General features: G+C 40.0%; 1 protein-coding gene across 2 annotated transcripts in view; it reads left to right on the forward strand.

Annotated features, from left to right (window-relative positions):
- The first annotated feature begins 319 nt into the window (after nt 1-319).
- tle2b (TLE family member 2, transcriptional corepressor b) overlaps nt 320-26,240 on the forward strand; it is a 75,939-nt gene continuing 50,018 nt past the window's right edge. For both annotated transcript variants that reach the window (XM_079244652.1, XM_079244653.1), the window contains exons 1-4: nt 320-700; nt 785-1,047; nt 12,657-12,754; nt 14,064-14,127. In XM_079244652.1, the coding sequence (XP_079100778.1) occupies nt 1,024-1,047; nt 12,657-12,754; nt 14,064-14,127 (186 nt within the window). In that variant the 5' untranslated portion in view covers nt 320-700; nt 785-1,023. The remainder of the gene's footprint in view (nt 701-784; nt 1,048-12,656; nt 12,755-14,063; nt 14,128-26,240) is intronic.

A 26,240-nucleotide genomic window follows, 5' to 3' on the forward strand; every position in this document is an offset into this window, starting at 1 on the left:
TTGCATCTCGATTCATATCAGCTTGAGCCTGAGCCTTTGTGCATGACTGATTGCTTTGTGTGTCTGACCACAATTGAAAATGGATCCATCTCTTGCCTTTCTCTCTCCCTCTGTGTGTGAGTGGCTGTCTATCTACTCAGTTCCACCTTAAGAGGAGCTTTAGCAGCCTGTCGTGTTTGTGTTGAAGCCAACAGGCACAATATATTACAGTCTAGGGCTTGCTGCTGAAAAGCCCGCTGGATCCTCCACTGACCTGCTGTTCTTTCCTGCTTTCCTCTTGCGTTTTTTTTTTTTTCCACATTTAGATTAAAAACAAAGCTCCCACTCTCTCCTCTCCCCTCCCTCCATCCTTCTTCTTCCTCTCCTTCTTTTTTCCTGCTGCAGCAGTCAAGGCTTCAGTGTGTCAGAGGAGGAAAAAGCAGAGAAGAGGACTATTTGGTTGAGCTGAGTGAGTGTTTATGTTTGTATGTTTCGCCATTGGACCGCCGGGTGAAGGGGCGCGAGGGAAAGAGGGGAGAAGAGTAGGAAGAGGAGGAGGAGGAGAAGAAGTAGAAGAGGGGAGTGTGCCTGGATGAAATTCTCTGTCATGTCACTGTGTGTGGACCTCTACTGATCAAGCTGGGGGAAAAGGAGGACAGATACTCTGAGGAACGACGAGGAGAAACTGGGACTTGGGTTTCAGTTGGGAGAGACGAAGGAGGTAAAGTGTGGTGCTCCGTTGTATCATGACATTGCTGGATAAACAAGTCGACATCCTGAGTGTTCCTCGGTTGTGTGTCAACAGGAATTTGTGTTAAAAGACAAACACGGAGAAAAGCGGAGAGAAGAGTGAAAACTGCTGTGCTCAACCCACCTAAGCAGCTGGGACTGGACTTACAGAGTGTGAGAGATTCTGCGTGTGCGCGTGGGTTTGTGTGTGCAGGAGTGTGTGTGGCAGTGTAACCAGTGGAGGGCAGAGGAGTGGAGGGCCAGGGGACTAACCTGGCCATCAAACGGACTGGAAGCCTCTCCTCTCCTGGGATCATGTACCCTCAGGGCAGGCATCCGGTAAGTTCCTCGTCTCTCACGCTTTCTCTGTCTCCTCATTGTTGCTTCTCACTGTACTTCAACTCCAGTGTGTGTCCTGCTTCTTTTTCTCTCATTCTTTTTGTTGCTTCTGTACTTGTGTCCTTTTAGATCCCCATTTCTGAAACGTCTCTTTCTGCTTCACCATGTCTCAGTTTGTTCCAGCCTGTCTCACCTGTCCCTCTCTCGTTTAGTTAAATGAACTATGCTGTAATATGAGTAGGGAGACATGATAGGAGGGGACTCGGGTGTTTGGGCTAAGAGACTCTCTGTTATGTACATGTACACACACACACACGCACGCGCACACACACACATCTCCTTCAGTCAGTTGCAGCCAGGTGCCATTGAGATGTTGTTGAAGATTGGCTGTGTAGGTGGCATATAACTGAATCCGCTCTTCTCAGCCAGCATGTGTGCATATAAGCACGTGTGTATTATTGTTTAGTAGGCTACTTGTTAGTGTGCCTGGCGGTATGTGTGTGAACAGATCTGACTGCATTAATGTGTGTGTACATGTGAAGAGTCGATGTGGCCGTTAGCTATCCATTTACTCATTTCTGTTGCTGAGCAAAAACTCACACACACACACACACACACACACACACACACACACACACACACACACACACACACCGTTTAATTGATGGCTGAGTTCTACTTAATTCATTTCCATTACCACTAAGGAAGGCCATGAGTGCACAAGTACTTCCCCTTTAATACCTCTTTAAAGTCCCTTACCTCCTTCAGTTTCACCCTCCATCAGCAGTGAGAATTTGCAGTTAATTTACATGGCAGGGTAAAATAAAGGTTACACAGACTAAAGAGCACAGAGGGATGAATAACAGCTAAGGCCGAGTCTAGCTCGTGCCACTCACTTCACAAGGTCCATGATCTGGTTGTTATGATCAGATTTGGTTGTCAGTCTCTTTGTATTTGCTACAAATGGGTCAGTGGCCACTTTGCCTCCCAGTCAGCCATCTAAACCAGCCAGCTCAACACTCACCAGTCAGCCAGCAAGCCAGCCAGCCAGCTATCACATAGAATTATGAATGACATTTTCACAAGAGGAAGGCATGAGGAATCAATTATATGAACAGAGAGAATGCTAATAAGCCACTGGAAAAGATGCAGGGGAACAGGGAGAGGTGGAAAACAAAGGGAGAGAGTATGAGATGTAAGAACCTGTAAAGAAATAAAAGACTTGGAGAAAAATTCCTTAAAAACGCTGCTGCTGGTGGTGGTGGTGGAAGGAGGAATGGAAATGAATGAGAGATGTGAATGAAGTGTAGAGTGAGAACATTCCTCTGTTCTCTCCTTTAGAGGCGTATCAGAGAGCTTCCTGCTGCGATGCTCTGCTTTTGCGATAAAGTTCAGTGCCAGATTGAGCCAACTCCAACAGATCGATATCCCCTATCTCGCTCTTTCTGTCTCTCTTCTGTTTTTCTTCCCTCTCCCTTTTCCTCTGCAGCCGTCCTCTGCCAGCGGAACTTTATTTCTGGTGTTGCTATGAAATGTGATCTGCAGAGAGGTGTGAAGGTGGAGAGAACGCGTGTGTGTGCCTGCATGTGTGTTTGCTTTTCCCTACTTCAGAGTGCATGTGGTTACACACTGGGTAAATGTTGGAATATGTCGTTGCTGCAATAGGATTTTTTTTTTGTCTTTCTGTACCACTTCATTGCTCGGATCGTTTAAAATGTATATATGTAGGAAGGTTTGCCTCACAGCCGTCCGCTGGCGCCGCATGCTAACAAACTCTGTACCTTTTCTGGGTGGTTACCAAGTTGAACTTGCTCTAACCTGCTAAAAAAAGGAGCCACAATTTGCTCTCAAGGATGCAGCGAAGTGAAAATAAAACCTGGTGCTGGACATGAGTGTGTGCAATCCTGCAAGTTGTATCAACACACCCAATTCAAATGAAGAAATTACTGAGCAGAGCTGGATATTCTGCTGCATCCATCTAATTTGAACTAGGCGTGTTTGAGCAGGGAAACAGCTAAAACAAGACTGCGGCACTTTGGGACAGAACTTGCCTACCTCTGGCCTGGCAGAGTTGCTTCAGGACACCTTGCATGGAGCGTGTGTCAGAGTCCCCGTACTCTGGATGTAAACAGTACCTGACACCCTAGAAATTAGTTAAAATGATCAAGTTGTGTTTCTACACTAACATTTGGTGACTTTTTGTCCTAGAGACTTTTCCCCCGGTAGATAAAATGTTGGTTGACATTGTTTTTGGTAGATCAGTCAGCTGTTATGCTAAAAGAAAAAGTCAGGGTTTCTGCTCTGTGGTTTGGTGGTTCTGAGTTACAGAACAGTGAAGTTATTTACGTTTTGATAAGTAACATGAACTTACATCTGTTGCTGTAGTTTAGTCTGAGAAATGATTTTCATTTGTTGCCAAAGTCTGTAGGAACCATGTATGTTTAGTCAGTACGTATAGTCCTGTACAACCTTGTATGGGATGGTCCTACATGGTGCCTTGACCACCGAGCCGTCCTTCCTTCCCTTCTGTGTTCCTTTCTAGGTGACAACCATGTCTTTAGTATGAATGGCTAAAAAGTTCACCTAAAGCTAGAATTGCCTTATTTTGTGTTATTATTATGATGACATTTATCAGAGAACCGGGACTTTGTTCTTCTCGCTCTGTGGTGGGAAAGGGTTAAAGCTAAGGGCTGATTTGCCAGGCGAGTGGAGCTGTAATTGGTTCCACTGGATTTTTTTGTGGCGAGCCTTATCAGAACTGTGTGTGCATGTGAATTTGCAAGGGTTGTGTGTGGTGTGTTTGTCTTTAATGTGTGTGTGTTCCTGTCCCCTTACTGCTTTGTGAGTGGATACATATTTGTATTTACAATGTGTGTCGACTTAAATAGGTGTGAATGTGTGTTTTTCAGTGTGTGCTTCTTCATTGTGAGGTTCAGTTCGGCTTTGTTTGTGCAGTTTGTTTGCATTTTGAAGTGCCTGTGTGTAACTGTATTATTCCCTTGTGTGTGTGCTTGTGTAAAACCTTATTGGAAAAGTTGATTATAAAAAGTCGTGCCATTATTAACTAATGTTTATCAGTCAGCGTTCTCCAAACACAAGAAAACTAAAACAAATCCGCACGGCTCTTTGAGGTTTTAATGCTACTTGGCAGGTCACTTATTTTAAACATCAAAGAGGACTTAAATCTCATTTTCTGTGGATTCAGTTCAACTTTGTCTTGTCATGTAATCCCACACATGATGGTGAAATCAGGACTGTTTTGGGGCCGTGCCATCTGTTTGAGGACTCTCTAACGCATCACATTATCATTGCAAGGTGGATAAGAATGGAAACATGTGAGATCCCAAAACTTTTGCTTTATTTCTGTATTCTTGTGTCTCCGTTAAAGAGTTTGGGTGTGCGCTTGCAGCTGATTAGATATGTGTCGGTGTGTAGCGGAAAGAGGGTAAGGTTGGTTTGTGTGTATGTGTGTTCACTGTTTTCTGACAATAATAATAATAAATTCTGATGTACCAGTTAGATCTTAACTTTTGCTGTGAGTGTACAAGTTCTTTACTGGCGGCTACATCCCAGTTACAGGTGTGTGAGTGTGAGTGTGTGTGTGTGTGTGTGTGGATGGATTCTAAGTCAGACTTCAAGTACATGCAAAAAAAAAAGCATGGGTTTTAGATTTCAACATTATCTATCTATCCATCTATCCATCTATCTATCTGCTTTAAAAACAAGCACAGCAGGCTTCTGTTCTTTTATCTGCACATTCATGTAAAGCTGTAAAAGGTTTTGCGGTGTGTGTGTGTGTGATGTACGTTGTTGCTCGGTACTTTCTTATGTATACCACAAGTTTTTGTCCAGTCCGAGAGGTCGTAGTCGCTGTTGTCAGCAGGATGCAGATGAAGACAGGGATTATTTTGCAGAACACAAAATAATCTGCTGCACAGAAAATAAAGCGACTAAAGAATTGAAAGAGAGAAATTTGGACCTCGACCATCGGCGTAGTTGCAGAAGGTGTTGGTACTCCACAGCTGCAGCTGTCATTGAATTAAAAACTTCCCCGTTGACAGCTTACCTAACCTGCTGTAGGGTTTATTATCACATTGTCCTTGTCCGTCACTCAGTCACTTACTGCTTTTGTAATGTAAGCAATGACAATAAAACGCCTTAGCTGAATAAAAGTAAAAGCGATAAGGAGGAAAAAAAAGGTGAGTAAATATCAAAGTAGCAAGCATGTCAGTCTGTGTGAGGGTAAAACTAATTTAACTGCTGGAAAACGGTTGCAAATGAAATATGTAATTATCTTTGAGTGTGCAAGGGGAGAGGTTCTCTCTCCTTTGACCATGATAAGGGTAACAATTCTAAATATGTGGTCACAGAAATCCTTGAATAAAATATGGTTTTTATGTGTGTACCTTGAAGACATTTTTTTATATAAGGTGTTACTTTGTTGTTACAGTGACAGCACTTTACTAATGACTTGACTATATTTATAATGGCTGGCTGATGCATTTATAGTTCTTTTTCAGACATGTAGATCTGTAGTGCTCGCTTTCACACTCATTAGACTTGTCTGTTTTTTGCATACCGCTGTGTCAAGCAGTTTGTTTTTCCCCGGCATTTGTGGCTATAATGAAAGCCATGAATGGTAAACAGCACAACAGATCACTGTCACCTCCCACAGATGACTTTCTCCTATCCTTTCCATTGCCCTTGTCTTGTTTACATTCAATTTCACCAAGCATTTCAAAGGCTGCATTTAAAAAAAACAAAACCAAAAAGCAAAAAAAGCCAAGTAAAAACAATAAAGCAATAAAACAACGCACACACAGAAGGAGCAAAAGTCATACAAGCAACCCAGAACTCCTGATCAGACACCAGCAGCCACCAGATTAACTCTGCTCTCTGATTAAAAGCAGGCCATTTTCTATCCTCAAATCCTGCCTTTCGTGTTCTTTTCTTTGCCATTAAAAGAAATGATCAGAGCCAAGCTTGGACGGAGTCCAGGCACTCATGTGGCTGCCAATCTTTCCCTGATTTGTAATCCACCGCTGGCTTAGTGGCTAACTGGGGAGCTGCAGTGTTAACTGGCTAGCTCTGTGACTGACTGACTGCTGACTGGTAAACTGGTAAACTGGCAGGCTTATTAAACAACTGTGATTTTTGGTTCATATGGTTGTTGACTATTTTACAGTCTGAATGATTGGTTGGGAAAAAACAAGCAAGTGGGGAAGATGTTTGCTGGTTTTCCGCACAATGAACCCACCATCAACTGGAAATGAGATAACATTATTTGGAAACTGACAAGGTGGCTTTCTCTTCGTTATCAAGACCCTTTCACCGGTTTGTGGAAATACAGGAAAAGCTGTACGGAGGCGTTATGAAATGACGGCTGATATCTAAGATGCATTTCCCTCAACCTTTATTCAGTCTACCACAGTCTGAACCAATGGAGTGTTGCTCGTGCTTATTGCTGCACACTTCAGCAGACTCGAACACACATGGGGCACTGACACTCTTCTTCCACACTTGGCATTTCTCATCTATTCATGTGCCTTTTTTCCCTAAATATTTCACCAGCCACTTATTATTTAATGCGCTGAATCTGAATGTGTCTCTGCTTGTCTCGGAGAAATGCAGGAAGAACAAAGGGAGTAAGAAGGAGTAAAGTGTGAAAGAAGAGAAAAAGGAGGTGGAGCCGTAATAGTTGGGGCACTAGATAGAGAAAATGTTTGGGTGTTTTGTTCGAATTAATGCATTCATGCATAGACATGCCTGCTTATACCGTGTGAATGGTCAAAAGTGTGCCAGGAGCTAAACAGATAGACGGAGAACACAAACAACTCATGTCTTTCCCAATAACTCCCAGATGTGCATCTGTCTCACAGTTGCTGCCTCTCTCGTGCAACAACTGCCAGTGGTGGAAAAACAGGCTGCAGCTTGAACAGAAAGCTTCTATGTGACAGTCAGACTGACACAGAGACAGATACAAGTGGACTGACCTTCAGAAAGAAGGCGACAAAAGCACAGAGTGTGACTACAAATAAGTGTGGCAATGAGCTAGAATACAACGCTGAAATAAGGTAAATGACTTCATTTGTGAGCGTTTTGATAAAGGTTTGTTGTCTTTAAGATGATTTAAACAATAACTTAATCATTAAAACAGTGGGTATTTAAGCACAGCAACACTAATTTGTTGAATCTGGGCAACATGTTATAATGGGATGTAATTTCACATGTTTCAATAGGTATATAATACTCCCTTTATGGATTTAAAGGCACACTGTAAAAATAAATAACTATATAGTAATTGTTAGATATATTACGGATAGAAGGCATGGAAAGTAGAGCACAAAAGCTTCACATAAGCTTTTTCTCAAAAAAGTAGTGCAGGAGTCGCCAAGCTTTTGTCTGTCGTGATTTATGTGTCTTGCAGTTGGGTTCACACTTTTCTTCTGATCATCAATCATGAGTAAATTTTCCTTTTGTGGTGGCTAAATCAGAGGAGGACAACTTTACTTTGCAACATCCATATATTTTTTTTTCTTCGTGCCACTGACCGTAGCGATCATTGTGTCAAAACTGTTTCGTTTTGTCACGTGTGCTCACATGTCATCATGTCACATATATGGCTAGTTAACGAAGTCTTGTTATTAGAGCCATAAGTGGTCAGTCACACGGACAAACAGACACACACACCCAAATGTAGGTGATCGTTAAGGCAACTAAGCCTCACCTCTGACCTGGTATACGATACATTAGAGGCTTCAACCACCTCTCCTCCCCCCATAGATAATCTTTCCTAATTCTCTGCTTGCTCATTCAAAATGTGATGTAGAGTGAAGCTTTCTGTATTTGCGTGTTCATGCACAACTGAGCCTTCTTTACTCCCTTTCTCCCCTCTACTCCTCTTGGTGGACTCTGACAACCAGACCCCCATGCTGGATGATAGGCTCCTCACATGTATGTAAAAACATATGAAAATGCAGGAAGCTGTAGGATTTATTTTCTGCCCTTTGTGCCGTGCTTACTGCACCCCTAACAGTCTGGACTGCCATCTGCCACAATACAGGAGCTATGAAACACACAAAAACTCCAACAACAAATGTTTGTTGTGGTGTACATATGGCATGACTTGCTAATGCCTCCATCTTTGTAAACACTGCAGAACTGCACATATATAGCCAATGTAGCTTCAAGCACAGTTTTGCACTTGTTGGTTTAAGTGTCCTTGAGAAGACTTATTTTTTATTTTTTTAATTTTTTTAATTACTTTAAAGTATGAACTAATTTGATCCTTGCATCCTTAAATGTTTTTACTCTATCCTGACAGACAAAGCTGAGCACAAGCAGGAAATATTTTTTCCGTCTGCCTGAGGTCCTTTTTACTTGTCTTTTTGTGTTTTTCATTTCCTTTTAAGAAGCTTTATCTCTCCAGGGTCTATGAAACTCATTTAGAAAGGTGTGGCTGGCAAATCAAAAGTGAGGCATTTTTGGAGTTTTTGTCCAAGAGATGAAAGAAATTAAAATCTCATTCATTAATGGACAGCAAAGGGTGTAATGTTGACACCAATGGTTGGAACTTACAGATCTCTTGTGCACTACGTTTCTGGCATTTTGCTTTCTATAATATAATGGTAGGTGAAACACTGATCCTGATCTGTGACTATGGGCTTTGTTATGTGACTTAGTGCTGCTGATGTAACCTGCCAGCAGCACTTTGAGTGCAGTGTGCTCATGTGTGGATTGCAGCAGATGGTGGGAGCGTATTACCACAGGCCAATGGACAGTGCACGAGGTAGAGCGACCAGGCTGTGTTGACTACAGCAAAGGCAGTCTTTGTCTCTCTTTTGCACTCTCCATCTCCATCCCCTCATCCTCATCCCTTCCCCTCTGTGTCAGACGGATGAATGGCTGGCTATCTCTCTCAGTCAGTGGCCACCCCACTCTTTCATCATCTGTCTCTCTGCTCATGCTTTCATTCCTCTGTAAGAATGTCAGACTAGTCTATCACTCCCTTCATCCATCCCTCCATCTGTCAGATGGATATTCATCTCTCCTCTGAGTTTTTTCTTCCTGCCAGTCCATCCTTCCATCCATCCATTCCTCCCAACCCTCCCTCTTTGGGTTTGTGTGTTCTGTATGTGCTGGTGTGTACTTAAAGTGTTGATGTGCATGCGCAGTAGCATGTGTTTGCTTGTTGATGTGTTTTTCAATGTGCTTATGGCCGTGTTTGTGTGTGTCTATGTGTGCCAGATCGCTATCTATTGCCCCCCACCCCCCACCCCCCCCCACCCCGCCCACACACATACACACACCTTCCCTACTGTTTATGTGTGTCTGTGTGTGTGTGTTTTTGTGTGTGTGTGTGGGTTGTGTAAATCAAGGTCAGTGGGGATCTGCTGGCAGACACCCCCTCCACCTCTCCCACAAACACTCACACAGACACACACATCCTCAGGGTTTGTGTGTATTGTGTCCATCCAGCCATCGAGATGTCCCCACTATGCCTGCCTCAGCTCAGTTTAGCTCGGGCTCAGCTCGGCTCTGCAGATTAATTACTGGGGAACCCACCGCTTCTCTGACCTCCGCCGTCGGACTAATTGAAATCTAATTGAATTGTGCTTGTCTAGACTAATGAAACCCCGCCACTGAAACCGGCAATCTTTTAGCCTTAGCTATGCACGGATTGCCACCTAGCTGCGATGTAGCGAAGAGTTTGGATCGATGGATGCGCCCATAGATAAGTGCAGGTGAAGAAAAAGTTAACCATGAACACATGACATGAATATAACAGCAGCAACCTTAAACACAGTTCACTTTTTAATAAGTTTTCTCAAAGTTATGGATGACTGTATATTTGGGTGGGGTAGGGTGGGGCGAGGGTAATGACACAGTGGTTCACATGCTGCAGGACTCTGGGTTCTGTCCATAGACTGTATATAAAGAGATGGACGACAAAGAGGTAGAACTGAGAGGGGGGCTGTTGGTGTCATGGTGGATGATTGACATCGAGCGAACTCCATGCTGCCTGTACCGAAGAGCTAACAGAGCTAATCCAGAGATAGCAGGAGCTAACCAGCTAACGGTGGTAAGCGGGCTAAAGCTAAGTCACGTTGTTACCCAGCTAAAAACCGTGGTTGTTCTACATTCTTCTGACTTGAAGCGAGAGATTGGTACCTGTCAATCAAAAGGACACGTCCCTAAATATGCCAAACTTCGAGATTAAATTACTTTAAAACGGGCGAGTTAGAAAAAAAATTCACTCCCCCCACAGTTGTCATGAAGGTGAACCTGACCTATAAACCGAAAATGGATTTTTGAACCAGGCTGCAAACATGCTTATATCTACTGTGAAGTTGGTCTTTTTAACATGGGAGTCTATGGGGATTCGCTCTTTTTTGGAGCCAGCCCCTAGCAGATGAAGGGGGAACGGCAGTTTTATGCACTTCCGCATAGGCATCACTTTTTTACCGCTGAAGCCTCCGTCCATCTTTCATATACGGTCTATGGTTCTGTCTCTTTCTTAGGGTGCATTAATGTCAGTATAATCCGCTAGACTCGGTCCAACTGGGGATTTGGCTCAGTTGTAGGGGGATGTATCCATGCGGACTGAGATTGTGTTCACCCTGCACTATAGTCAAACGAGCCAAACCATTAGAATAATTTATCCCCATTCTCACCAAAGGTGGCGCTGCACTAGTATGTAGCATAAGAGAAGACAAAACCTACATGAAGAAGAAAAATATTTTTCCTCTACTTAGCTACACAATCGCTGCTTTGGGTTTTTTTATTTTGTCTTATACAAGTATACTGCAGAAATATACTGCAACAATGAGCACAGTATGAACAACAGACAAGGCAGAGGACCCTTAACGCCATCACTACCCACAATGCAATACTATGTCAAATGCAGGAAGTGACTTTTTTTTTTTTTTTTGTAGCCCACTTCCTGTATTTGGTCCGCATAATACGGACCGAAACCTGTTTGTCGGCCGATGAAGTCCGCTTCTTTGATCCGAATCAGAATTCTTTTGACGCATTCACATTTCCCCAAACAAAGCGGACTTTCTGAGCAAACAGACAAGGATTCAAATCAAAAAGGCTGATGTGAAAGTGGCCTTATGCTCATGGCTTCATTGGATACTCAGAGATTTGCAAGGTGGAAACTGATTTGTTTGCATCGTCATGTGGTCATCAGTCAGCCTTTTTAGCTCCTGCTTAACTTAGTCCTCTTCCCACTTGTAAATAAAACTCACCTCGTGGGGAAGAATTCAACTGGCTTACAACCTAACTGCCAGTGATGGTAACATAACACCCTCTTTGGGCATACAAAATTTTACCTTACTGTGCTGAATTCTGTACTGTAAGAGTGATTACAGATCCAAAATAAGTTTTAAAACCACATATAACCCATTATAGCATCCCCAGTGTCAGTGCTGCAGCTTGCAACAGTCCTCTGTGCCAATCTGGCCAGCGATTTGCAGCTCACGTGGTCCAAACCAAAAAAATAAACCAAAATAATATATTAATCATATGATAGTTTCAGTGTTTACCATAAAATGTAGTTTCCACAGCAGTCTGTAGTAGCCCAAAGTATCATCCCATACTGTTGCAGTGGTTGGCAGGTTTGTCCATAGCAAAAGTCATTGAAATGTATATCTAACCTGGCTATCTGACTGGTTAATAAAAAAGAAACAAACAAAAAAACCTCACAATGCTAACATAGGAGTAAACTGGCTATATGAGATGATGCAAACTTATAGAGAAACCTGGTGGGTGGATTTTCTGAGTCCCATGGGGTGGAGAAAAAAAGGTAACCAGTTTAAATTGAGAGAAAAATGAGACAAATGCAAAGGGAAAAAAAGGTTTTCTACATAAAGATATCCTCTGAGAACTGACAACCTCTGTGTGTACTCCAGCCCCATCCCTAAAGAAAACAACCACAGCATCAAAAACATCAACAGTGCCCTTGTTTCTCCAACTTCATGGAGACTATGGAGGAGGCGGGCTGCTGTCGAAAGCGCTTTAGACAGACATGGAGGGCTGGCGGTGGTGGTGGACCCCCTGGGAGTTGCTTGTTTTGTTGGGCCTTTCTTTAGCTTTTAGCAGGTGAGAGACGGTGCCGTGATTCCCTATAAGTTATTCATTTGATGTTTCCTCCCTTCTCAGCTCTTTGTAGCCTAGAATACATTAGCAACCTGGCAGAGTGGAGAGGATGCTAATGTGGAAGAGAGGGAGAGGAGAATAGAGGAGAGGAAAAAAAGGGTGGAAGCAGTGGAGAGAAGGAGGCAGAGTCATTAGAGGAGGAGGAGAACAGAGAGGCAGAGGACAAGGCTTTATAATGTGTGGGAAGGGGAAGTGACCTTCCCTCTCACTTTCATCTTGGCTCACCCCCCCCCCACCTCCCTTCCCTTGCCTTTTTCCCTGACACACAAATACACAAGCACACACAATGACAACTGTGCTTACACATTCATGTGGTAGATGCTGGTTTCCATGCACCTGTGGGCACACAGCAATGGGACAGTTCCTGCTGTTCCTTCTTGATCAGGCACACACAGGCTCACCTCAGTCATATTTTCATCCATCCATTCTTTGTCTCTTGCACGGTGCAGGTCCCCTTGCAGCCTGGCCAGTCTTTCAAGTTCACAGTCCTGGAAACTCTGGACCGAATCAAGGAGGAATTCCAGTTCCTCCAGGCTCAATATCACAGGTAAAAGTCACACATATAAACACACATAAACATGCATAGATATAAACAAATCCTATTTTTTGCGAAAGTAAAAGTTTACCTAATAAATGTCAGTGTTTTTTTTGTCTTTTTGGGGTGCAAATGTTACCCGAACATCTTTTTTCACCATGAAAGAAAACCATTATAATTTAACTTCATGGAAGTAAATGATTTCCTGAATTTTGTATGTTGATGATTTTCTTTTTTTGGCAAACATGTTATCAAATTACAGATTTCCGCTGTGCTGCTGTGAAATTGTTGACAGTGCCTTTTCAGACCTGTCCAGCTGTCCAGTCAGCACAGACTTGGTCCTTTGAGAAAGCCTTTTTAAATTCTGGTTATACAAAAAAATATACGGAATATGTTAATGGCACTAGCTGTTTTAGCTGACCTTTACAGGATATATTTCTTTGTTGTATTATGGGTATACGCAGAAAACAGAAAAATCTGTGAATGACGGCGGCTTCTCTCAGTAGCTGCCTGCATGTGATTAATAAGAGTTCACTGATAATCATGTTAGCATGTAGCCTGCAGAAGGGATTCTGGCTTCCTCGCTGGTTAAAACATCCAGCATCTTGCTCACACCTCAGTGAGTAAGTTAACAGCTCGCTGTGGTACGGCATCACTCCTGTTTATCCAAACTGATTGGATTGGTGAATCTCAGTGCATGAGACACACATACAAATATAAAGAGTGTGACGCTGCGGTTTTTTATGACAGAAATCTGCCTGACATTTCTGAATGTTTGCTATAAACTCTGAAACTCTAAAAAAAAAACAAAAAAAAAACTATTTAAACAGTCATGAACAGATTCATATTAATGCAACAAAGACCCAGCAGACACACTCACACACACAGGCACAGCAACACACCCACACCCACTTGAATAAGAGAGCAATTTGTGAAGCTTCATCTGCATAATTTTTACTTTATTTAATCCATTACTAACTTATGCAGCAAATTTGAAACACTTTTGAAAGTAAACCTGGTAATTCTTTTGATTCTGAAATGCATAAGCCTCACACACACACTCACACACACATGCATGCATACACACGTGTACAGGATGCATGATGAATTGCAGTGCAGAAAAACACATGCACTACTGGTTATTTCTCCCATAAAGAGAAGCGTTTCTGAGTGTCCCTCTAAACCATGTGCACAGAACTCATTTTGGTAGCTTTACACAAGCTTCTACTACAGGGGAGCAGTACAATATCCGACTGACGTGTACTACTTAATTTTTTCATGAATGCAAATTGTATTTTTATTTGTTTTTACCTTTATGCAGCCTGAAACTGGAATGTGAGAAACTGGCCAGTGAGAAGACAGAGATGCAGAGACACTACATCATGGTAAGTCTAAGCACCTTTCACAGTGCTGCACTCTGTTAGGTTGTCTGACAACAGTCTGATGATTCCTCTAGAAGAATTACAGTTCAGGCCTTTTTCTTTTTTCTTGCTGGATTGTTGTTTAATATTTATATTAGTGGAAGTTATCTGTGTCAAACAGAGATGTATTTTGCTTCGTCTCTTTTGTGAGGTTGTTGGGGAAATTACATCTCGCTTGTCGTAGATTAGAAAGCAATAAAACTGGAGTAAATCTCCTGAGCTCGCAAAAAGTTGACACATTAAAATCCTATTGAAATGATGACACGCGTTTGGTTAATATCCAGTAATTATTTACTCTAAAAAAACATCTTGTATGCAGATGGAAGGCTCTTAAATATGAATGATAATAGCAGAAAGTTACAAATTCCCTCTCTGGAGTTGTGGATGGCTTTGTAATTGTTTTTGGAGTTTTTCTTGCACGCTGTTTATCTTGCTCTCTTAATTTCTCTCTCTATAACATTCATTTCCTATTCTTCACAATATATGTGACATATATGTATTCTATATATTTTTTAGTATGTTACTTTGGTGCTTATTTTTTAAAAAAAAGAAAAAGTCCTTTTCGTGCGCTAACAGCCTGAGCTCCCTGTGTCAGTGCGTCTGTGTGACTAAAGGCTCACATGTATTGTAAGCCTTCGTCTGTGGTACAAAACCAACACAGAGCCAACCAGAATACGATATGCACCATCTGCTAAGCTGCTCGCATTTCATGAACCTGGGAGAGCAGGCGGGATCAGGGCTGTAAGCTAGAAAGACACATAGATGGACAGACAGAAAGAGGGAGAAGCAGACAGGCAGATAGACAAACAGAGAGAATGAGAGAAAAGCAAGCAGACAGGTGAGCTGGCAGTGAGACGAATCAAAGCACGCAGACAAGCAGGAAATCAACATATAACACACACACACACACACACACATCATATTAATTCATTCTTATGCACTGGGCATTCTGTGCATATAAGGGCCGTGACCGTGTCTAAAGGATCAAACCTGGAGAGAAAATTTTGTGTTCATGTTTAACTGCAATGAACTGATGACATAATGAAAACACTGGACGTGCTGCTGTTTTCAGTCTTGTGACCAACAGCAAGTCAAACACCTTTTTTTCCCTCTTAGTTAAATATGAAAAGATTTGTTTCTAAGATTTGTACTTTCATCCTGCTTTGCTTCTGTACCCTCAGGGTCAACTCACTTCATGTGATGCGGCTCTGCAACTGGCATTACTCAGTCACTCTGCTGACTTTAGTATTCTTTTCTCACAGGCAAATACTTGAGTCATATAGGTTTTTTTTTTTTTTTTTTTTTTTTTAAAAACCATTTAAATATAGAAATTTAACACGCCACGAGCCTTAAGTTTTCACTTGTGATCAAAGCAGTGACTGATTAGTGGAAGAGACACAAGTTGGCTGGAAAGCCATTACTTATTCAGTTATTTAAATCTACAACTGAGTCGCAACATAATTTCAGCATGTATTAAAATATACTTTGATGAACCTCCGCATTCGGAAGTTTTTGCATGTTCCTAAAACTTTAAATAAATGAAATACTACAAAGCAAACTTGAGGGTTTGTCGACCGACTTTTGCTTCTCATAACACTTCAAATGATATGAAACATATGCTGTTTTTTCCAGATGGAAAGGGTCATTTGAAGATGGAACTTCTCATATGTCCTCACAGTTAATCTGATTGAAGGAAGAAATAATGTCACAAAACACACAAATTAAAAAAAAAAAAAAGAAAACCACACTTTTAAAAACACCCACTTCCCTGACCTCTGGCACTCCCCATTTTGGCTGCGGTTTGACAGAATTACTGTGTGGAACAAGTAGCCCAAACAAACATCCACCTTTTCTGCTGCAGTGCTCCTCCATCCTTTCTTATCCAGCAGGAGAGGCAGATTGATGCACTTCTCCGTCTTTCCATCGATGGGGGCAATAGGTGGCATTTAATTGAACTTTGTGCATATTAAATGTCACAACCTTTGTTATCACTGCAGCGGTGGTAAACTAGAGATGTGGGAGAGATGGGGGAGTATCTTTGCTGTATGTTTAGGTTCAACACTGGGCTTTAACAGTTCCCTGTGGCATGAGGTCAGGGAACTGCAGATGCTGATGACACATCCATGTAGGTTAGCATGGCAGACATTTAGCACCTCCGGCTGTATTATTTGAACAAGGGCTCGCTGTGCTGTAGTAGATGGCTAACACGCTGCTCTGCTGCTTCATAGGCATGGCTCAGATATGAGAGGGAGGGAAAGAGGGACAGAAATTTAGAGAGAGGGGAGAGAAACAGAGGCTCAAAGGGAAAGATAGCTAGAGAGAGAGAAAAAAAGGCTCAGACAGTGTCAGAAAAAAAGAGGGAGCTGTTGAGGGAGGGATACAAAGGGAAGCAGAGATAAAGAGAATGAAAGAGGGGTGGGAGAGACTGATGGAGAGAGGAGAGATATGCAGAGGGAAAGGAGGAGAGCGGGGAAGAAAAAAAAGCAGAATAGGAATGAGAGAGAGGAAATGACAAAAGGATGCCAGGGGATGGAGCGAAGAGATGGAGGGAGGGGAAAAGATGCTATGAAGGGATGAAATAGAGAAAAAAATGAGTATGCAACACAGAGAGCAAGAGATAGTGATGTGTTTGTGTGGGGGGGGCGTGAAATGAAAGAGAGAGAGAGAGAGGCTGCACGCACAGACACGTAAATAATGTGAAGCAACAACGGACTCGCTGCGCCCACAGAGGAGATAACCCAGAAGGCTATATTTAGCTCGTTAGGCCTGTCATCCACACTGAGGCCTGTTTCCACACACTGGGGCTCTGCTCACCACACTGCACTGCTCCTGCCTTTACTGTTCATCAGCGTTAAGCTCTTATACTGTATATACAGCGTAGAAAAGTAGGAAGGTGGTTACAGAGTTATGTGCTCCTGAAAAGCATTGATTATTTTAGTTTTTTTTTAGCTGCAAAGATAGCATACGGTCCGTCTTGGATTTGATGTTTGCATTACAGGAGTGTGTTAAAAACACACAGGAGGTCTGGGTGGGTCAGCAGAACAGTCTGTTTAATTGTTATTTTAGGGACACCTGTAGGTTTTGATCAGTAGCCTCTCTCTAATTGTGCATCTTGCAGAGTTCTTGCATTACAAATATAGTGTGGTGTTACTGTTAAGTAAAAAAACTGCTTCAGGGTTTGTCAGAATGAAAAATCTCCAACTATGCTATGTAATCAGGTACATTAGAAACTACAAAATAAATAAGTAGTATGATTAGGTCGTCACAGTGCTGCTTGGTTGCACATCATCCATGTAAACACAAGAAAAGATGCACAACAAAACATAACAAAAGATGCTCAGGGCTCGAGGAGGGCTGTAAAGTACCCAGTTTGTTGACCCAAACTTCTAAATCCTTTGAGGCTGCACCAGAACAAGTTTTTCATAGTGGCTGCATGATGTCACACAATGCCCCCACAGGCTTTCTCATTTACCATGATGACATTAACCTAAACGTTAACAGCAACATGGTTTTAATGTTGTGGTTGTTTGTGTGAAACTGAGACACAAGGAGAGTCTCTGTAAGACAGCTATGTTTGGAAATCTCACATAAAGGCTGTGTTTTTAAAGCAAACGACTAACAAAACTTCAGTACATATTTGGAAAATGTGACTTAAACTAATTTGTGTTTTTATTCAAAGATATTATTGTTCTTAAATGTGTTGAATTGGTTCATTCATTGCATAGCAAGATATCTGGGACACGTACGTTTTACACACCACATTTTGCACATTTGTGCTCAAGCTGGTGATTATAATTTAATGGAGATCAAATGGTTGAAAAAATACTAATGTCCTTCCAGTAATAGACTCAAAATGTAGCAACATTTTAATTAAAAGTGAGAATGTGGCACAAACACAACAACCAGGCGAGGGTCACATGAGAAATGCAGCGATATCATTTTCCTCAAAACTTCTCCAACAGACAGCAGATTTTTATTCACACACTAAAAACTTTTTCATGGTGTGTTAAGCTTCATTAAAGTCTCTTTCTATTTACATTTAATGCTTTATGTCTATATTTATTACCTTCATTTATTACCTTTACCTTCATTTTCAGAAGTGATTCAGATCGCGATCTGGATCCAGGAACTGTTTAAAGGATTCTTTATCATTGTGAGATGGGGCAATCTTTTCCGTATATATGCATATAACTCCAAAAAAAAAAAAATTAGTTAGGGCGCTTTGGAAAAGTTCCAAAAGGTTTTACAAGCTATCAAAGATCAATCTGGATACTTTGATCCAGAATGAGAATAATTATCGGATCTGCAAGAAAAACAATTGAAGATGTAAACATGCAACAAACACCACAATATGGCCAAGACACTGTGGATCCATGACCAGTGTATCTAGGAATCTAATAGTGTATCTATTTAAAATAAATGAAGGACTATATCATAGGGTGGAAATCTCAATATGGGTTGAAATCAGCTGCTTGGTGGAGGTCTGAGCTGAGTCTGAATGCTTTTTTTTTTAGTTGGTAATTGAGAAGTTGTCATTTATTTATCTATATAGGCTCTGTGTTGTTGCAGTTCGGCAGCATTTCCAGGGTTGGATGCAGTGAGTTTGTACATTTGGCAGACCAACTCTAACTATTTGGATGAAATAAACGTCTTATATTGGCAGCACCACTAGGCTGGCTCATGTCTTTGTATGTGAATAGAAACAATGACAATTTGCATTTTTACTGGTAGCAACAAACGCACAAACCTCAAGTTGCACACATAGATGAAGTGTCTGTGGGCGTCTCTCTCTTCTCTGGCTGTTGTATTTATAATTCATGGATCTCAGATTTCACTGCTCTCCTGGAATTCCACTGTGTATTTTTAAATAAGGTTGCATTGTAGCCCAGGCTAATGAGGGGAGTGTAGATGTGCTGGTCACATGGCTGCACCAAGTGGAGACAATACTCCTGCCTGGAGTGCTGTGTTCACCCCTGCTGGCCTGAGCTTTATTCTTACAGAAATAAGACAGTTAAACACAAAGTTCTGCACAAACAAAAAAGGGGAAGAATAAAAGTTGTATTAAGACATAAAACTCAGTCAAAATTGTAGTCTCTGCTTTCTGTTTTTCCTTCCACCTTGCGAGATGATGTGGAGTTTTTATTAGTTGTGTAAAATGTCTTCATCCTGGTCTTATGACTGAGACTGTGGACAAAAGAATTGCCATGCTGTGACTGATGCTATTAGTGATCATCAAACACAAAACTGAACCAGCACAGATAAAAAAAAAAAAACTGCAGAAAGCTACATACACACAGTCACAATGACAGGTTAAGGTGCTGTGATTAACAAAATCAGAAAAATGTAATATATAACTAACAACTGTGTTTCTATTGAAACATAATGCCTCAGCTAAATAAACTTGTGTTTTATTGTCTTTAGAATGAAACATTTATGTTGACTTGCTGTGGGTCCACAAACATAGGAGCTGCTATATTTGTGCTACCATTTTTCCATGACAGTGGGGATTAACTCCAACCCTCCCTCGACCAAATAAACAGAAACAGGTCTAAAAAAAAAAGTGCCCAAAATGCCCTCACCACGAGAACAAAATGAAGAAAAAAAAAACACAACCTGGACTTTTTTTTTAAGGTAAAAACTTTGTGCTGTTTCCCAAACACCATCATACACACTCAGCATTAAACATGTAGGGTTTATTTGTAGAAGCAAAAATAAGATAAATTGGATGTAAATAGTGTGTTATGCTGGTATTACTGTTTCCTTTGGGTGGATTACATGACATGTATTGGGGTTGCATCATTAAGTTTGTGGTCATTTGTAGGAAGATTGGGACAATGCATATGTTTATGGTGTCTGTCTGTGAGGCCCCTTCAGGAAGGATGAAGTGTGTGTGTGTGTGTGTGTGTGTGTGTGTGTGTGTGTGTGTGTGTGTGTGTGTGTGTGTGGATTAATGCAGGGCTCTCAGCCTCTTACTCCCCTCCCAGCTCATCTGTCTGATTCAGGCTGACACACTGTGTTCTCTTCAGTAATATTACAGTCACAGACTGCTTAGGGAAGGGGTGTGTGTGGGGGTGGGGGGTGGCTGGAGTGTAGAAACAGATGAACGACATATGAGATGGAGGGTGCAGAAGGGGAGCGAAACATACAGCAAAAATAAAAAGAGAGAAACTGAACGAATGCATTGGCAAAAGGATGCAGTGAAGAAAGACAAGAAACAGCAGTGATGAAAACGGTGCATTTTTCTACAGGAGTATGATGAAGCAAATGAGATGGAGGAGAAAGGAAAATGATGTAACATGGTAGGAATGACAAGGTCAGAATCTGAACAAGGATTGCTCCTTGCTAAGCTAAATGTTGCTCTGCCATCCGTTAGTGGGAGATGGCCAGGGGATTTAAGTGTGGCCAGATGTAGGGAAGGATTGAGTCTGTTTTAAGAGTCTTAAACTTGTCTGAACTGTCTGGTGGAGGAACAACAAAGTATTCATAAAGATTGACCAAATCTCCTGCAGAGAGCATGCTATGCGCGTATTTATAGATGCAAACCCTTAAAGTCTGAGTTCAGTTGTCCTGATCCTTTTCTAATGACAGCAGTTTTAAGAGAAACTGCAGATGCTGAACTTCTGCAGACTCTGTCACCGCCTGCTAACTTACAACATTCTAATATATTCTTTGTCATTGACCCTTTATTCTTTTTCCTTTTTGTTTAATACTTTTACACCATGCCACAATGTAGGGATTTATTTAGGAAAAGCAAAGTCTGAAATAATGAAGTAAGTATGTGTTAGAATTAATCCCTTTGAGTCAAAAGTTCAGGCTGCAAAAGTCTTTGAGTTCAGTTGCCTGAGGCATAACACACCCACAAAGTCAAACTGTGGACATTCTGGTCACTGCATGCACACATTCCTCTACCTCTACTGTATATCTCTACACTAAAGTGTATATATATGTATAATATATATATCTACATATGTATATATATATATATATATATATATATATAAATATATATATATATATATATATATATGTATATATATATATATATATATATATATATATGTATATATATATATATATATATATATATATATATGTATATATATATATATATATATATATATATATATATATGTATATATATATATATATATATATATATATATATATATGTGTATATATATATATATATATATGTATATATATATATATATGTGTATATATATATGTATATATATATATGTATATATATATGTATATATATATATATATGTATATATATATATGTATATATATATGTATATATATATATATATATATATATATATATATATATATGTATATATATATATATGTATATATATATATATGTATATATATATATATATATATATATATATATATATATATATATACATATATATATATATACATATATATATATATGTATATATATATATATATGTATATATATATATATATATATATATATATATATATATGATAGATAGAAATATCATGGGTGGGCAATTGAATTAAAAAAAATCAAATATCGGGATATTTCGCTTCACCTTTTGTCATTTTTATTGTTTTTATTGATCTTTTTAGTTCTCTTCTTGGGCATTTTAGCAGCAGAATGATGATCTGGCTACTGTGTTGTTTTTTGTAATGAAGAAAAAGTACTTGCAAAAAAATGTTGTTCTTTTGTTTTTAGCTTGCAAAAATAAGAAATATCAAAGAATCATGAGAATCGCAATTGAAATTGAATCGGCACCCAAAAAATTGGAATCGAATCAATATCACAACTTGTGATTTAGCACTTAGTACACAATTGCTTTAACATAACATGCAGGTAAATGGTAAAAATATATTAGCAAAGACGTTTTGCAGTAGTGTTTGTTGCCCTTTGTGTTTGTGCTAACAGCTAATATTCAACAACATACATATGTTAATGACTGTAAGTTGTTTGTAGGGTTTCCTCTTGGTGTCCACACACTCGCTGGAAGATTAGCTTTTTCTCTCAGTAGGCCTCCATAAAGCCTGCCATTCAGGGGAAAGAGGACTTTTAGGAAGGAAGTTACTAACCAACATGAGTCCCATCCCTGTTTAAGATTTATTTGTGGTTATGTCTGATTATCTTTTTTTTTTCTTCCTTTTTTAAGCCCTCTGGTTGAAAACAACAATAAGGAAAAATGTTTTCCTTGGCTTTGTTGCCTTCTGATTCTCTACAGGTTCTTTTCATTTCAGTTGTTAAAATAATCTGTAATGGCAGGAAATGGAAACGGCTAATAATGAACAAAAGGATAAGTCTTCCCTTATTTTCATCCAACAACTGATACAATGTGGTTGTGTCACAGTAACGCTGCAAATGTGCACATGTGCAATTTACATTGTATGATTAGCTCTGCTTTTAGCACAAGCATGGTAACCTGCACTTTACCTCTGTAATCTTTTCCACGTATGGGTTACCTTACCAGGTAAACAAAGATGTCCTGGCTTCCCCATTGCTGTTTCTCTTCAATAGACCAGCACATATCATACAGAGGATGTTCATTGCGTTTACATGCAGCAACACAACATCATAGATTCAACCTAACATATCCATGCTGTGCCTTTCAGGTATAAGTTTAGAACAAAATGTTTTCCAAAAAAAAAAAATCAAGAAGAAACTATCAACAATAATCCCGTTCATATACATTGTTAGTTATTTTCATATTCACCTTGGATGTTTTAACATTACCTGTAAAGACCATGCTGCTGGGTTGTTGCTAGATTGGATCAGTTTGAGAGACACTAATATTTGTTGATTTGTTATTTCACTGCCAGGCAGCTGATGCTGCTCTGGGCATTTGGAAATGTTGTGCAGCAGCCAAATGTATCAGTTCTGCGCTGAAGCTGCACTTCAACCAAACGCATCGAATACTAAATACTCTGAGACTATTTTCAAGTCAAGAAGCTTAAAGATGATTTCAGCTCTGGGTCTTTTACATTGAGGTCAGGGGATAGGTAGATTAGGCAAATGAAGGCAGCTGAGGAGAGGCAGTAATAGCTCTTGTTGCTGTTCGGGGGCTTCAGTTGAACAGACACAGGGTGGTGATGTGGAGAAGTAAGACTCATAGTCTGTTGATGTTTATTTGCTCCTTTAGATGATTTCTTCTGTGAAAAACAAGAAACACAAGATTTATGTTTTATTTCTTTACTGCATTGTTTTTACTAGAACCGCTTCCTTTCCTCAATAATTTTTGACACCACCACCACAGTTCGCAGTGCCTCTTTCCAGCTGATTGAAGTGGGCAGCGAGGTTCGAATGATGTGTTTACAAATGTAACATCTGTTCCTGCTGCACAACTTAAAGGATCTTTTAACAGCTTTTCGTGAGCTGGGGTGAAAATTTAATGTGAGACGACTGGAAGAAAAAAGGCAGAATTAAAATGCTGGCAATACTTCAGACCAATCAGAGAAGTCCAGCAGCAGCCTGAAGGCTCTTTGTGTACATTATTATCGTAGCACCTCCCTTCCACCGTATGGAAAAAGTTAAGTGACACCATCAAACAGCATACTTCGTCCAACTAACAACCCAAGTATAGAAACAACAAGGTTTTAAGTGCTTTTACCTTGTTTTCAGAAAGAACAGTTCTGATTAAAGATTTAATAGTAGATGTTGTGCCGGCCAGTTTTTGGTCACAAGGGGTTTAATGTCATAACCAGTCAGAGCGTGGCTCTCCCTTTTGCTTTATAACGTGTCAACGATTCACTGCAGATTCGTTGTGTAGCCGATTCAGTCACAAAATGAACATATAAAGTCTGAATTGAGCAAACACATCTATTTAAAAACAGGATTGTACAGTAAGTGTCTGAGAGTGTGTGGGTGGGTGGGCAGATGAAAGAGACAACTTCACCCGAGAGACATCGATGAACAATGCTTTTGTTAAGACCTAAACACACACCCATACCCACCCACATGCTGGTGTAAACACGTACCTGTAAACTGCACACACACACACAATCTGTACGAATATAAAACATGCTGTAAATCCTCACATACACATGAATGCCCCATTTAGATAAATCACCTTGGATTAGACCCACTTCCTCAAGCTTATTTTAAAGTCTGCCAGCATTATTTACAGAATGCATAGAGGAGAGAGAGAAAGACCAGTCTGGCACCATCGTCTTATACTCTCTCAACACCAGGGGGGTGGAGGCAGGGAGGGGGGAACGACAGAGCAAATCCTCCCAAAAGTGGATGAATGGAAAGGAGGAGGGAAGCAAGAGTGAGAGAAAGAGGGAGAGAGAGAGAGAGAGAGAACAGCTTGTTGAAAGAGATGCTGGAATGCTCTTTGTCTGTTTAACGCCGATGATGACGGTGCAGTGTGCACGTTATTAGTGGCAGACAGACGTTTGAGGTGAAGGATGCTCAGGACAGTGGAACGTTGCAGAACAATCAGACACACAGGAATTATACTGCATGCTCATCTATCTAAAGTAACCCATCAGCTGATCTGACGTAAGAAGGCAAAAAGTGAAAAGAAATAAATAATTGAAAAAAATGGAGCTGATAACGACGTTGAGCGAGATACAAGTTCACAATGTGTATCAAAAACAATTTAAAGCTTCAGAGATTATATTCCTTTCAGATTCTTGCGAATAGAATTGCATGCAGTAAACATATCAAACTAAATGAACAAAAAAGACAAAAGTATTTCTGGCTTTGCAATCATTTTTTTCACGTGACACAAAATATATATCTGGTTATAAAAATGAGCTGCTGAAGCCTAAAGACAGTGATAAATCTAAGTGGGATTTAAATAAGAGCTAAATTTACTCCAGTGAATTCAGTTTGTGAAGTTTTACTAATAAACTTCTGACAAAGTTTAAAATGTCTGACTTTTAAATCCTTTCTAGACCTTTAATATCATTTAGATGAGCTGCTAGTTTTCATGCTCGCTCAATAAAAATTCTGTTTGTCTTCATGTTTCCTGCTCTAACAGTTAACAGCTTTTTGCACAGCTAGATGGAAAAGACTGTAAAAAGGTGGCAGAATTGTTTATTGAACGAGTCTATGCAAGTAAAAGTGATGACTTTAGTGATTTATGATACATAACAAGGAACATAAATAACATGTTGACAAAACATTTCCTTCTAGAACAACAAGATTACATCATAATAACATTACTTGTTATTAGATTATTATTACCAAACTCTCCATCATGTAGACATCATCACTTTTTTGCTTGAGGTTTGACCAGTGCTTTCTCAACATTGTCATCTAGTTTTTTTTTTTGTTTTTTTAAAAAATTTATTTATTTAATTTTTTTTATTTATTAAATTATTATTTTATTATATAAAAAAAATAAATAAACCCCCCATCCCCCCCCCCCCAAAAAAAAACACAAAAACAAAAAGAAAAACATTGTCATCTAGTTGCAGTATCTTTTTCAATTTTACTTGCCAGAGAATTAGCACCATCACCACTTGTCCCAGTCGCCCCTTGAGAGATGGGAATGATAATGGGTGAAAGCAAACGTACACTTTAAAAGTCTTACGCTCTTAGGTAGCTCGGAAGTGACATTTGACAACAGTTTCATATTAGTACTATTTCATTAAGCTGCTCCAACCATTTGTCTATAATAATTAGAGTTTTAGTGACATTTTCACTGCATCATGCTTCGCTTAGTGCCATGCAGTGGACTGATACCATGAATTTCCAGGCACAGGAAAGTTTATCTTATTATCAAATTGAATGATGCCCTCCACATAGGGATATATAGTTTTCCTTTTTTTTTTTTTTTTTTTTTTTTATTAAATGGCACATGAATTTACACATATTTATACACACTGAGCATTAGTATGTTCTGTTCTTCCATTGTGTAGACAGCAGAAACAAGAGGATAAGTGACAAGTGTCATAATTAACTTAGTGAACAAGTATTAACAAATATAAGTATTATGCTCACACTGCCTAACGTAATGGAATTTTTTGTGAAAAATCATTAAAATCCGGCACTTACTTTGTGTTCTCCAAGATCACGTGAAAAACAAAAATACATACATGTAAAATAAGAGTACAGAAGAGCACAC

Source organism: Telmatherina bonti, assembly GCF_933228915.1.
Source record: "Telmatherina bonti genome assembly, chromosome: 8".
NCBI classification, from domain to species: domain Eukaryota; kingdom Metazoa; phylum Chordata; class Actinopteri; order Atheriniformes; family Telmatherinidae; genus Telmatherina; species Telmatherina bonti.